General features: G+C 41.2%; 2 protein-coding genes across 2 annotated transcripts in view; one reads left to right on the top strand and one right to left on the bottom strand.

The window, feature by feature from the left end:
• Positions 1-7,720, top strand: part of LOC138030129 (uncharacterized) — a 20,139-nt gene extending 12,419 nt beyond the window's left edge. Inside the window, exons 4-8 of the mRNA XM_068878013.1 lie at positions 555-640; positions 1,017-1,117; positions 1,937-2,275; positions 5,474-5,592; positions 7,586-7,720. Coding sequence (XP_068734114.1) covers positions 555-640; positions 1,017-1,117; positions 1,937-2,275; positions 5,474-5,549 — 602 coding nt within the window. The 3' untranslated portion in view covers positions 5,550-5,592; positions 7,586-7,720. The remainder of the gene's footprint in view (positions 1-554; positions 641-1,016; positions 1,118-1,936; positions 2,276-5,473; positions 5,593-7,585) is intronic.
• Positions 7,349-12,457, bottom strand: LOC138030139 (protein usf-like). The gene is made up of 2 exons (XM_068878023.1): positions 12,022-12,457; positions 7,349-7,960 (listed from the first exon to the last, which is right to left on the bottom strand). The coding sequence occupies exons 1-2, from the start codon at positions 12,356-12,358 to the stop codon at positions 7,539-7,541; spliced, it is 759 nt and encodes a 252-aa protein (XP_068734124.1). The 5' UTR covers positions 12,359-12,457; the 3' UTR covers positions 7,349-7,538.
• Positions 12,458-14,106: the final 1,649 nt, after the last annotated feature.

Here is a 14,106-nt window from a genome sequence, read left to right as displayed (position 1 = left end):
GGTCGTGGGTTCAATTCCCACCCTGGTCAGAGTTTTTCTCCGTCCTTGTGTGGGCCCATTTCCATCATTAGGGCTAACGCTCACATGATTCATATGGGATAGAAATCTAGCACTTCACATTACACTCTATTCAGTTAACTCCGTTTAAAATATAAGTGCTACACGGCCAACGTTTGTATAAACGTAACCTTTCCTTTCTCTCATTATGATGCTATTACATAGCGTGACAAATTGACGCGAGCATGACGCGAGCAGCGTTGTCTAGACTCTTATCGACAACGGCAAATTAGCCAATCAGATTGCGAGATTGCAAGCAATTGTGGTAAAAAGATTATTTCAAGCGAAGTTACAATGGGGATTGTTTATGGAACAATTCACCTAAAGAAATAATGTCAAACAGTTATAAGCAATTATAGATTTAACTTTTTTTCGCTTAACTGAAGATTCTTCGTATGTTTAAGTAAGTAAATGATAATGACGGAATGTTATGCTAAAGTACTCAGCATCTTAAAATTGACTGGTTAATATTTCCTCTCCTTTATTTGTTTTTCCAGTGGTTGTGCACCCCACAAGAACTGCGCCATCCCAGGGTGCTTTGCAGGCTGTATTATTGTTTGTGTCAAAGATGACTGTAAGTCAAGTAAGTGCACGTGACCATCACTCGAGCAATACACTGAAGAAGGATACAATGCTAAATGAATTAATTGGCTGTCTTATATCTAAGTGTGGATCGTCTAAAGAATTCACTTGGAAAATTTGGATTAAGGTCTAAGGAACGAAATTGCGAGAAAAAGCGATCTCCGCCGGACGGTCTCGATGTAAGATCCTCATATCATTTATTTTCCAGCTTGCTTTCTCATCCTGACTTTAACAGTGTCATTTAGTTTTCCTTTCCAATAAACGTTAGGTGACATGATTGACATAATACAAAACTGCAATGATGAACCACTGGGACCAGAAGTACGGTAATAAATTAATCCATGTAAGTCGTCAACCTTTCTTTTTTTTTTTTTTAGTTCGAGGAAAAGAAAAAGAGCTTTCTGTTGACATTGAGAGCTATGGTGGTATCCTATTGTTCACAAAGATATTGTGCAGAAATTGTCGAAAACCGAAAGAGGTAACATATTTCTGATTGCCTTGCCTTGGGGGCATTTTTGGTATTGATGTATAAAATGATAATGGTGGGCAACGCTTTACAGGCGCGTGAATACTGGTTCCTAATAAACTGTCGAGGTTTATTCCACAAAGAGACACTTTAAGGTTCAAATCCCATTTAATATTAACAATAACACATAGAAGTTTACAAATCACATGGTAAAACAAGCCCATGATGCAACGCACGTGCAGCACGACGTAACCCTTGTCACGCTAAACGCAATAAGATGATGACGATATTAAGTTAAAGATGATAAACATATTGATGATAATAACGCTGTCGCTGAGGACGATATTGATATTGTTAATTTTACCTGAATCCTCCCTTTGCTAATGCGACAGGGGCAGGTTTGATTGATTTTCATCGCTCTCAATGCCCATATTGAACTTGCCTGCTGCGCTCCTTGGACTTGCGCCACGTCTAAATAGATCATTCGTCCTTGATTTATACTTCCCTAGCTGACCACGACATGGCTACGTGGCTACTCTACTACCCGCATCCGCGCAAGCTGTGGCTGCGGGGCTTCGTGGCTACATGGCTAAGTTCCAACAATTGTAACAAAACCTCAGGGTATATCTTGTTCTCAAACCGTCAAAAAATGTGAGGGATCCCACGGTGATAATCGTCACTTATCCATGCAAAAGAAAGAAGTACAATGGAAATGTACATAGATCTACATGGCCATTTGGCCGCGTAGCCACATTTAACGCGTTTGCGCGTGAAAGCCCCTCACGCACAGATGTTGCAATGTCGATCACTCCGCTCTGTTCTTTTCATTAGACGAGAAACGACCTCTTGGGAAGTATACATCGTAACAGGATTTCCTAAAGAAAGTATCAACATCCCTGGCGACCTATTGATAGCATTTTTCGTGTCAACCGGTGAAAACAAATTCTTATCAAATCACCATCTTTTGTCCATCGTTCAAGAGCACCAGAGCAATCTTAGTCGTGTGCTTGGCAAGGAGATCGCTGGCGCGCGAGCATTTACCTTAAATGAAGTCAAGACAACAAAGTCGAGTAGCGGGACATCTCTCAAGAGCCTGCTGTTATACATTTTCTTTGGTGCATTCGTAGGAGTCCTTCTCATTTTGGCAGTGTGTATATCTGTCGCCTGTTGGTAAGTGAGCAAATTGAATTTTAATTCTTTTGTAGCCTTTGAAACATGATGCTTGAAAACAAAAATTCCAAATTGTGTTGCGCGTCAACTCGATCTCTCAGGGCATGCGTGCTTGCGCATCGTGACGTGTCAAGTCCAAAGTCGTCATGTACAAAGTACGCCCAGAAATACGGTGGAAAGGAAGGGAAAACCTTGTTGCATTAATTTAAACAGAAAGTAACACCGTTTGGCTTCGTCGGTTTCTTTAAGGAACACTTGAAGCTGAGGAGGGCTCGGGAATGATTTTAAAATACGTTTTGACTGGAAACAACAGGATTCTATGACTAGGAGCGAAGAACCTACCGCTGATTTGAGTGACCGTTTTCTCAAACCTAGATAATTTTTGATTGCTATTTTAAATTTCGATTCCTACACCTATGAAGAAAATTGGAATATCAAGCATTGATTGGCTAAGCTGACAATATATAACGCAGTAACCATTCTCAACAGATGAAGAAATGGGGTAGTTTCTAAAGAAACTGTGGTGCTGCGTCGGTAGGGAAGTTGTATACAAAAATTTGGTTTTATCAACGGAGTTGATAATGTAAATTGGCCACCATACAGAGATTCTAAAAGCTGACGTTTCGAGCGTTGGCCCTTCGTCAGAGCGAATCGAGGAATAGTGGGTTATGTGTAGTTTTTATAGTAGAGTAGGAGCTACGCTATTGGTGGTAACATGTCAACGTGAAAAAGAGGAATACATCACGTTGCCATGTTACCACCAATAGCGTAGCTCCTACTCTACTATAAAAACTACACGTAACCCATAATCCCTCGATTCGCTCTGACGAAGGGCTAACGCTCGAAACGTCAGCTTTTAGAATCTCTGTACGGAGGCCAATTTACATTATCAACTCCGTCAATAAAACCAAAGTTTTGACTTCTAAACAGAGATAGTCTGAAACAATGGGGAGTTGAAGCGAAGACAACGGCTAAGGCAACGGCAACGACTACGCCACAAAGCAAGAATATGATTGGTTAAAAGAGGGAAACATGATCGTGATGCACGTGCGGCACGCGTGGACATGGACTCCTGTCAGAAATCAACCATTTAAACGTAAATTAAAACCAATTTCTAATTTCTAGATCAAAAGCAGCCAGGAAACCTCAAACGCAACTGCAAGAAGAAAGCATCGTTAAAGTTTAAACATGCTCGTTCGTGCATTCGATCTTTGTCTGTGGATTTGCTTAAAAGTCACTCGTTATTGTGTTCACTGAAAACGGCTTGACAGGAATTTCACGTTTATGTGAATCAGTTTTGTTTGAAAATTTTGCTTACTTAAGACACGACGTTTAACAGCAAAAAGCAATAGAGAGATCTGGCATCACGTTTACGTGAAACGGAAAACGTAGGCTTGGCGCTTCACGTTTCACGTAAAATAGAGAGACCTTTAGCAACGAATTTTTCGGGCAATACCGCGAACTGCAAACCTCGGGAAATCACGTGATCTTGTCCTTCCCGTCTCGTTTGCAGTCTGCGGTTCGAGTTTTAAATTTAAGACACCATTCTTGCGGTAAGCGATTTACGGAAGCGTTTTATAGCCAGAGATCAATCAGACCCCCCGTTTGACCATATCAGTCATGTTGTTTCATCTGTTTGTTATCTATTGGGAACAATTTTGAAGATCAAATATAAGTTTTGGGAGAATTTGAGCTGTTTGATTTGAAAGCAGTTGTAGCGATGAAAAATCCAAGATGGCGGCGCCCATGTCAGCTTAACAGGAACGGCTTGCTAAAGTTCAAAATCGAGCTAACCTCTAACGGAAAACGTCTAACTGCAAACCGCGGTTTGCAGTTTCCGGTGTATCCCGAAAACGTCGGTGCTAAAGGTCTCTTAAAGGCCGTTTACATGACAGAAAAATCTGGGTCCGGACCCGTCAAAAAAGCGGTACGGATCCATAACTTTTGTAAAGAAGTAAAGAAAAGTAAAGGAACACTGGAGTTTCCACAGGGCCATAGGCGCCTATGGCCCTGCAGAAACTCCAGTGTTTCTTTACAAAAGTTCTGAGTCCGTACCGCTTTTTTTGGCGGGTCCGGACCAAATTTTTCTGTCGTATAAACGGCCTTTAAGGTTGTGACTTTAGCTTCGGGTGACCCAGACTAGTACCCAGTCGCTATTTACGGTTTCAAAGCGAAAGCGGTCTGGATAAAGTGGAGCGAGCGGGGAGTTATGGGAAGAGGCCGAAGAAAAATAGCTATTTTCCCTTCGACCCTTCCCATGACACCTCGCGCGCCTTAATCCAACCTAGTATCCAATCCTCTTTCCCCAAAAAGCACGTAAATAGCGACTGGGTACGAGCCTGCGGGTAACCCACGGCAGCCGGCAAACGAAGAAAATGGCGGGAAAATCATGGTCACGTGGTCACTTTTGCCATGCGCGTTTCACGTAAACGGCGATGAAACCCCTAAATAACAATGACCACAACCAGATTTTCTGAGTCCGCGAGACTGAGCACCCCCAGCAAACCATTGTTTTAACGAAAACCGCTGGTCAGCAACCTGGTTCTGGTCATTGCTGTGTAAGGTCTTCCAAACGTGATGCTAAATCTCCCTAATGGCTCTGCACGACCTAAGCGTGCGTTTTGTGTATGTATTTGGGTCCGATTCTTTGCCGTTTTCTTCCTAACAGCAACGTACATGTATAATTGATCATACTTGAGTTTATGTTGGGGAGGTGAGCACCCGAAGATAAATTTTCAATGTTCTCTCTAAATGTTAACGTACACGCCTTTCATCGCTGCATGTTCAGATCCTGGATAGTTGCTACATAATCTAAAAACTGAACAACCTGGGGACGAGCTTATAAATAAAAGTTGTGTGTATGTCCACAGTTATACACCAGGGCCCGGTTGTTCGAAAGCCGAATAACTAAATCCAGGATTAGCGTAAACGTTTGTTTCATGTTTTCTGCTTTTAAGTGAACGTTTCTTTTGCTTTTTTTTTTCAAGATTGACCTCTTCTAATGCAAAATTTTGTCGAATATCAACGTTGAAGAGCATTTAGGAGTAGAGAAATAAACTCCTTGGTTAATTTTTAATCTGGGATTAGCGTTAATCGGCTTTTGAACAACCCGTGCCAGGTATATTTAATACAAGGCATCCTTCAGGTTATGAGTTAATAACAAAGTAATGAAATCTGTATTTTCTGCTGGATTTGTAGGATCGGCCGAAAAGAAGAGAAGAAGAACCAACAGAGACCACTGACCATAAGTAGTTTGGAGTTGGTTGAAACTTGAGATCCTCGAGCAATACTACGGAAGGACTGAAAAATTAGAAAAGGTGCTTTTTTGTAAAATGTGTGAATACTGTAGATGTGTCCTTCATGTATTCTTAAAAGGACAACAGGTGACATGGCAATGACTTTATGCTAATGAAAATGGCTTTAGCCCACTGACAAATCTTTGCAATAAAATTTTTGGATAATTTTTCAAAGAAAGTGTTTGTATCAGTGTTTGTTTTCAAATTTCCCGCGCGCCGCCATCTTGAACAGCTGTAACATTTACGGTTGCCCTATTGTTATTAGGGACCTTTAGATCGGAGGACGAGGACGACTACGAGTACGAGTTTTCCGTTCTGAGCACGCGCACTTCGAAAAATGTCGGCGTCCGAACCTTATGCGCATGCTCAGTAAGGAAAACTCGTACTCGTATTAAGTACTCGTAGTCGTCCTCGTCTTCCGATCTAAAGGTCCCTATTAACAGACTGAAGCTAAAGCACATGACCTTGAATCAAGGTCACGAGCTTCCGCTACTATACAAAAAGTCTTTGTGACAGAACAACACGTCATAAGTACTCAAGATGGCGGCGCCCAAAAAATGTGAAAAGTGAAAGTAAGCGATTATTAAAATTCACTTTTTTCTAATTCAAACACTTTTTTAAAAGAATTTTCAAACAAAATTGATTGCAGGCATTATCTCCTCTAGTTTAAAGTCATTCTTCCGCAGGAGCGGGTGTTCCTCACAGTAAATAGCTCTCACTGTCCGGTTCGAGGGTCGCAAATGTAAACTTAGGCTCGGGTTTTTCCACATCAATTCAAACTAACCACCCAAGTGAGCGAATGTGAGAATGATACACACAAAAGTGACTCCATAGAGTCTCCAGTAGCTCAGTGGTTAGAGCATCTGACTAGATCACGAAGGGTCGTGGGTTCGAATCCCATCTGGGGCTCGGATTTTTCCGAGTTCCCAATGGGTTCTATCAAAAATTTCATTTCATGTGCGCAATTTAAACTAAACCGGAAAAAACAGGGAGCCATAACTCACACCAAGGCTATATAATGGCGACCAAATAAAATATTCTTTTGTTTTAATGCTAATCAGAATCCTACCCTCGCTATGACGAGCAAAATTCAAAAGAATTTTTGTTTCAAAATGAGGGCAGTAAGTCTAATTAACATAGAGACAAAGAATGTAAAAGTGGTCGCCATTTATAAAAGTGGTCTATATTTAAAAAATGCGGCCCTGCTATATTGACCAATCAACGCGAACGTATTGTCTGACAGATGGGATTATAGGTGATATTGGTTTTTCGCTTTCAATAACGATACTAGTAAACTCTGCATCATCAAAGGATAAAAGCTATGGCTATATGCGGATACGCGAATTCTCTTTTTCTCTTTTAACGTTTCTTTCCGCATAGTATTCGATTAGACCATAATGATCTTAGTGTTCTCGACTCCGGATCGACTGGTCCTTGTCCGGGTCCTGACCGGGGATATTGTGTTGTGTTCTTGGGAAAGACACTTTACTCCCATGGTGCCTCTCTCCACCCAGGTGTATAAATGATTGCCGGCGAAATGCTGTGCTGGGGGGGGGGTAACCCTGCGATGGACTGGCATCCCATCCAGGGGGTCACAGAAACCGGAATAAGCTCCGGCTCTGATGGGCCACTTGGCTCGTAAACAGACTATTTTGTTGGGAACAAAAAGGTTTCTTTGCCAACAACCTAACGTTTTCCTGGTTATCATCGCGTCCTGACTGCTATGAACTTTAATTTAGTTTATGTAGGCTTGAAATTAAAGAGAGTACAATTTGAATATGTGGACTTGATTTACTTCATACAATCACCAAAATAACAGCATAGAAATCACACCATTTTGTGATTTGTAAGTGGCAAGACGTATAGGAAGTTTGAAAAGTGGTCAGGGCTTGCAGAGTAAGCTCTATTTACATGATGCAATCTCATTGTCGATGCGACATCCTGTATTTAGTTAGGCGTTATTGTGCTTAGCTAGCTAAATGCTTGTTCATAAAATCGATCATTCTTCCCACAGACAATTCAGCGATGGTTTTGTTATAGTTAGCACTGTGTGGATTCGTGAACGCGTGGCCTGCCTCATATTCATAAAATTCGTAATCCACACCTCCTGCATCCAACTGCTGCCTCAGCTCACCGTACTTAGTCGGGTTTGCCGTGTTGGAAGTGTCATTTTTACCAAAATGGCACTGAAGTGGGATTTTTATGGTGGACACGTCCGCGAGCTGTGGAGGTGGAATGCCATAAAAAGGAGCAGCAGCAGAGATTTCTGGTACAAGAGCAGCAGCTGCCAGAGATAGTGATCCTCCCATACAGAAACCAGTGATGCCAACTTTCTTGCAGCCTGACTTGAGCATATACTGGGCTGCACCTTGTATGTCTTTCACAGCACCTGAGCACGTTCAATGTTGAAACAATCAAATTGTGTACCACGCCCTCGTCATTGTAGCGTCACAAAATATTAGAGAGATTTAGCATCGTGTACGCAAAAAACGTCATGCAGAAATCTACAATTTGCCAAAAATTAAAGAAACTTGACAACATGTATTTTTTTCCGATGGTGACAAGAAAAGAAAGTACTCGGAAAAATCCGAGTGCTTCATTGAAGGGGTCGAGCTTACGACCTTCCGACTACTAATTCAGCACGTCGTCTTCAACTGAGATATAGAAGAGACGTGGCAGCTACGCCATTAAACTACAATCAACGAAACTTGTTTCATTTGCTCACTTCCTCCTTATTATCTCCAGATATCGAGCAACATCTCAAAAGGGAGAGACAATTTTTAATTAAAAAAGCAGCCTGTTTGTAGTTTCATGAAAACGCGAAGCTAAATCTCTCCATTAAAAGTTATAGTTCTCATCGTAACCACGTTGACAATCAGACAGACATTCAAATAGACCTCTTTACAGTTGTGTGCTTAGTTACCTGGGCTTTAAATGAAAGTGAGGCTGGTGTTGACCTTGTTATGATACAGACCTCTCCTTTTCTTATGTTAATGATGTTGTTGTCATGCTAATTAGTAAGAATTAACATTATAAAAGCAGTGAGGTTTCTATCAAAACAAGGTCAACTTCAGCCTCACTTTCATTCAAAGGCCAGGTAACCAAGCACACAACTGTAAAATGGACTATTTATTCAAACCAGAGAAGCATCAATCTATGTCTGCTCTCTCTATTGATAAAACATTTCCTGTTTTCATTGATCATGATGCAACTGACTATCCTATGGATGGCGCAGTGGTGAAAGCACATTCCTCCCACTAATGTGGCCCGGGTTAGATTCCAAGACTCAATGTCTTGTGTGGGTGGAGTTCGTTGGTTCTCTACTCTGCTCTGAGAGGTTTTTCTTCGTGTACTCCACCAGTTTTCCCCTCTCCTCAAAAACCAGCCTACAATTTGATGTGAGTTGGTTTGATTTCTACTGTACAGTGTCCCTAATCACGGTGCCCCTAATCAGTGTCCCTAATCAGTGCCTCTAATCAGTGTCCCTAATCAGTGTCCCTAATCAGTGTCCCTAATCAGTGTCCCTAATCAGTGCCCCAGCGCCAAATACACTTTACACTAATATAAAGTTCATCATTAATCCTTATCATCATTGGTTGATCAAGCCAGGTTTTCACTAGCGACTAAAATACAAGTGCAAGCATAAGTAGCTTATGCTAGTGAAACGAACGTCAACATAAGCATCAAAATCAACCTCGGTAACCGCCATAATTTTATTCGAATGCTCAGACGCAGGGAATCTGGAAAAAGTGCTTTAATTGGCCAGACGCAACAAATTTCCTTGTGCTGATGCTGCGTTTCGTTTTCACACGACGCAAGCGAACGCAAGCATAAACGCAAACACAAGGAAAAGGAAACATTTTGATCCGTGTGCTTGTGTATGCGCATGTGCTTATTGTTGAGTCAACCCCGTTTTCACGGTTAAATAAGCGCTGTTATGCTTGCGCGTGTGTTTGCGTCGCTAGTGAAAACCAGGCTTCAGAGTTTGCGTTGTTTTAACCATGATCTCGCTGAAACCAATCACGCGATGCAACGGCAAAAAGCTTTGAACAAATCAATGTTGTGTCTGCTTGAACTCGTTGTTTTCTCAAAGAAGTAAAAGGCCGAAGCCCTTTTGTGTGGCCGCTTCTTTGATACTTTTCTTTTCCTTCCCCTCGACTTGCTTCTGGGACACAACGAGACTCAAGGGAAAAGAAAAATATTCGCCGATAGCTAACTTGACTCGCTAAATGTTATATGATTCCGAAGCTTTATGTTTTATAGATAAAGATTTATATATCTAAAAAAGGGTAATATATCTTTAGAAAGGTTATATATCTAAAGAAGGTGGTCGAATCAGCAAATGCTCTGACTGGCCATTTTATTACTAACGAGTTTCATACCGCACAAACTGTGTGGCCCTCTTCTAATATTTAACAATTATTTTGCGAAATTGCGCGGAATATCGCCTGATACATTGGCTAAAATCAGGGGATCTTCCGCAAGATTGAGCAGGATAATTGTTTTATTATTCAACACATTGATGACAAAGCACAATTTTCTACGTTTATTGGAAAAAAAAGCTGGAAAAATACCATTTTTCTCGGCGACACACAAAATTACGTATATCGCAGGATATACAAAAATTTGGTTTTATTAACGGAGTTGACAATGTAAATTGACAATGTAAATTGGCCACCGTACAGAGATTCTAAAAGCTGACGTTTCGAGCGTTAGCCCTTCGTCAGAGCGAATCGCTCCGTTGATAAAACCAAATTTTTGTATACTACTTCCCTACCGACGCAGCACCACAGCTTCTTCCCCCTTCATTAGCAGGATATGCGTTGAGTACGCACGATGACCATATTTGGACATTGTCACAACGTGTTGAGTAATAACCTTTGTTATTGAAGTCTAGCTTAAAAATTATGAGGCAATAAACAAAGAAAGACACGAAAAATTGAACGAGGGCGTGGTTTTGGCGTTAAGTTATGAAGCATTGTGAACCATACTTCTTTTGGATTAAACTCAAGTTGAATTTTTCATATTATTTTATATTTGTATTTCCATGCGTTGACATTAACAAAACAAAAACTAACGAAATAAAAATGTTGAAGTTTTCATGCTGTCTGTCTTTAGCTGTTTTCACTAGCGACGCCATCACAAGCGCTAGCACAAGCACAAGCATAACCAGCTAATGCTAGTGAAAACGAACGTCGACATGAGCATCATTTGGTTCAAATGCTCAGACTCAGGGAATCTGGAACGAGCGTTTTAATTGGCCAGACGCAACAAATTTCTTTGCGCTTATGCTGAGTTTCGTTTTCACACGACGCAAGCGAACGCAAGCATAAACGCAAACACAACGATCCTTGATCCTTGTGCTTATGCTTGCGTCAACCCCGTTTTCGCGGTGAAATAAGCGCTCTTCTGCTTGCGTCGCTAGTAAAAACCAGGCTTTATTTACATGCCACGACCAGTACTACATGACCGAACTTATTATGAACCAGAAGGGAGCTACTCGCCATTCATCCTTTCTACAAATTCCCAAACTTGTCTATCGCTTAACTACGTACAGCAGATTGTAATGTGTAATGCTAACTGATGAATGGTACTGGTGACTGCAAATGCCTTACCACCTTTATTGGCATTCGGCGGCGTTCTCTGAAGAATTGGTCTTCCGGGTGTTTTCGAAACGAAGATTTTCCCCTCCGTGTATGAAAAAACTTAATGCCCACACGTAGCGTTTTCGAATTGTATTTGCCTGTCCACACGAATACGCGAAAAACGGTCACCTCTACTTATAGAGCATGCGTGCGCATCGCCCTCTTTGGTATCAGCTCGACCTCCGCTTTCTAGAATCTACACGCGGAGGCGTCTTCAAAAACCTTCGTTTTCGGTGCCCTTTTCGTGTGGACGGGAAGCAAAAACGGAGCAAAATGTCTCCGTTTTCGAAAATTAGCATCCGGACACATGTGGACGCGGGGTCTAAGAATACAATAGATGTTACTCTGATGCAAAGAGGTGGAATGGTATTCTGCGGTCATCTTTTCTTTGCACGAGTTTAACCTCATCTTTCAAGACGAGGAAGTCAATCCATTTTCAGATGGCATTAAAATTACAACACCATCTTATTTTGAGACCCCGAGGTTTTGTCCTTAAGTCCACAAGGCTCCCGTATGGTAGTCCAACTGAACTACCCAAACGATGGCTAAAAAACAACAGATTTGTTTCGAACAAACGCGAACCTACCGTGTGAAAGAAACACTTCTCGCGCGTTTACACGTTTACGCGCCTAAGTTATGTAATGCCTATCGGTTCATTTACAAGAATGAAACAAGGCCAAATGGAGCTGCTTGAAAAGTTTAGTCCTTGGTTTTCCCTTCGTATTTTTTGAGGAAGTACACAAAATATAAAAATAATTGTGATTCGGTTAATAAATAAAGCAATGATTTTCTGTGTTGAACCCACCTGGATAATCCAAGTTGGTGACCAAATGAATCGCTTCTGTGCTTGTCTTTGCTACTTTTCCCCTGTATAAATCAGGTACCAAGGTGACAAATTTGCCCAGTTCACCAATGTCTCTTGCCTGTTCTTTAATTTGCTCGTTCATACCCCACCATTCTTGGACTACAATCAAGCATTTGCTCGGGTATCGCATAGCTCCGTTCAGCGACCCGGGACAGTCTCCAAGTGGATTCGTTGAAGTGAAATTAACTGGCTCTTTTTGCACATGCACCGAGTCAAACCTCATGTGCAGATTGAGAAGGACAGTTAAAAACCCAGGTAGTTCTTCGAAAAGCAGCATTTTCCTTTCTTGATTCTTGTGCGTTTGTAAGCAGTGAATATTGCACTTTATTTGATGTTGAATGATGCGTGACTTGTTTTTGCAAAGTGACTCAGCACTGATAATAATCTACATTCTCTTACACGAAAGCAGTCATCCGGAACTAACCGTAGGAATCCTCAACAGGCGTTTTCTTGGTAGTCACGCGGGAATCGAGGCGCGAGGGAAATGCGCGTGGCTCCCTGATGACTGCTCGTGAAATCGGGTTGTCGGAGATTCCTTCGAAGGCCCGTCTATCATTTCCTTCAAAAAGTACGTTACATAAATGTATGGTCGAATAGAGACACTGGCAAGCAGTGTAGGAGTAAAACACCAAACCATTTGAGGAAATAAGTTCTTGTTCATTCATCTTGAAATCGATTTACATGAGCTTTACGAAAAGCTTACGATAAATATTCTCCCACCGACTGAGAAAAGTGTTACTATACATGAATTACATGACAGTAAGCGTTAATTAGAGCAGTGATCCATCACATGACGTTAGCACACTGCCTAACCAATTACAGCAGAAGCAGACAAACTGACCAATAAGTGTTTGCAAAAAAAATAAAGGGCGCCCACATTAAGCGCGGAAAGGTAACATTTGTGATTGACGGAGAGGGCGTGATAATAGGGAGCTTCCGAAACGACGACGCCGACGGCAACGACGACGCTACAAAACAATAGGTTTAGTGAGCAAAAACAATGGCTCTGCACGCTCTGCACGTGCGTTTTACATTTTGGTACATTTCTTTGCCGTCATCTCCTAAATGACGACGTGAAATGACCAAATTCAAGGTTCTGTGGAGGACGTTAGCAAATGACGAGGAATTTTCAGTTCTCTCTCTACGCTTCCAACCCACTCATACCAGTTTAATTCCTCGACAGTTACTACACATTTTTGACGCGAAACGACATGAAATAGTTTCGTAGTGATATGAATAACGCGAACTCGTATTTTTAAATGAAGTCCTCGTAGCTGTCGTCGTCCTCATTTCCAAAGCTCCCTGGTATTTGCAATACGACTTCAGGAATTCAGTTTTCCACTAACGTTAATCAAAGCCAATTTTTGCCCAAAATTTTAACTGAAATAACTAACACTGCAGATTTATTCGAATTTTAATGCTACTTGTCGGCAGCATATATACAATAGTGTGTCTCCATATTTATATAAGACACAAGTTATCATAAAGCGTTTCTAGTTCTAACAAATCACAGAAATGTAGTACAATTGGCAAAAATTCTAACACAATTGGAAACGATGCAATTAGCCAGTACCAAAAATACCATAATACTCTTTGTTTGTCCCTCCAAAATTTTGCATAAATATTGTTTCCAGTTTCTGTTGGGACCATTTTAAGTCCCAAGAGGAAATAAAAACAATGCTTATGCAAAATCTTGGAGGGACGAACAAAGAGTATTATGGTATTTTTGATAGAGCGACTTTCATATGACTTTGAAAAATAAACGTAAAAACAGAACGAAAACAAAAATGCAAAAAAATTAAATGGCTTACCGAACAAAAGCAAACGGGCGAGTATTTTCACTGGCTTAGCGAACGCGAATGCAAACAAAGTCATCTCTCCGTGGAACTTTCTGGAAAGCGATCGGCATTTCGCTTTGACGTCAGTTGAAATGCAATAATGTATGTGATTGGGCAATCGAACTGTTACTGCCCATATTAGGAGTTTCCTTGGCGGGAATAAGGAGAAGCTCTGTTTTAATCTTGC

Source organism: Montipora capricornis, chromosome 2 (assembly GCF_036669925.1).
Source record: "Montipora capricornis isolate CH-2021 chromosome 2, ASM3666992v2, whole genome shotgun sequence".
NCBI classification, from domain to species: Eukaryota; Metazoa; Cnidaria; class Anthozoa; order Scleractinia; family Acroporidae; genus Montipora; species Montipora capricornis.
Note: the sequence above shows the minus strand (reverse complement) of the source record. Positions and strands in the feature narration are given on the sequence as shown.

What these genes read in the sequence shown, in the direction of transcription:
- LOC138030139 (XM_068878023.1), bottom strand. Translation starts at nt 12,358, where the DNA reads ATGCTGCTTTTCGAAGAACTACCTGGGTTTTTAACTGTCCTTCTCAAT. An exon ending in CACCAACTTGGATTATCCAG is followed by an intron (nt 7,961 to 12,021) that starts GTGGGTTCAACA and finishes GAACGTGCTCAG; the next exon opens with GTGCTGTGAAAGACATACAA.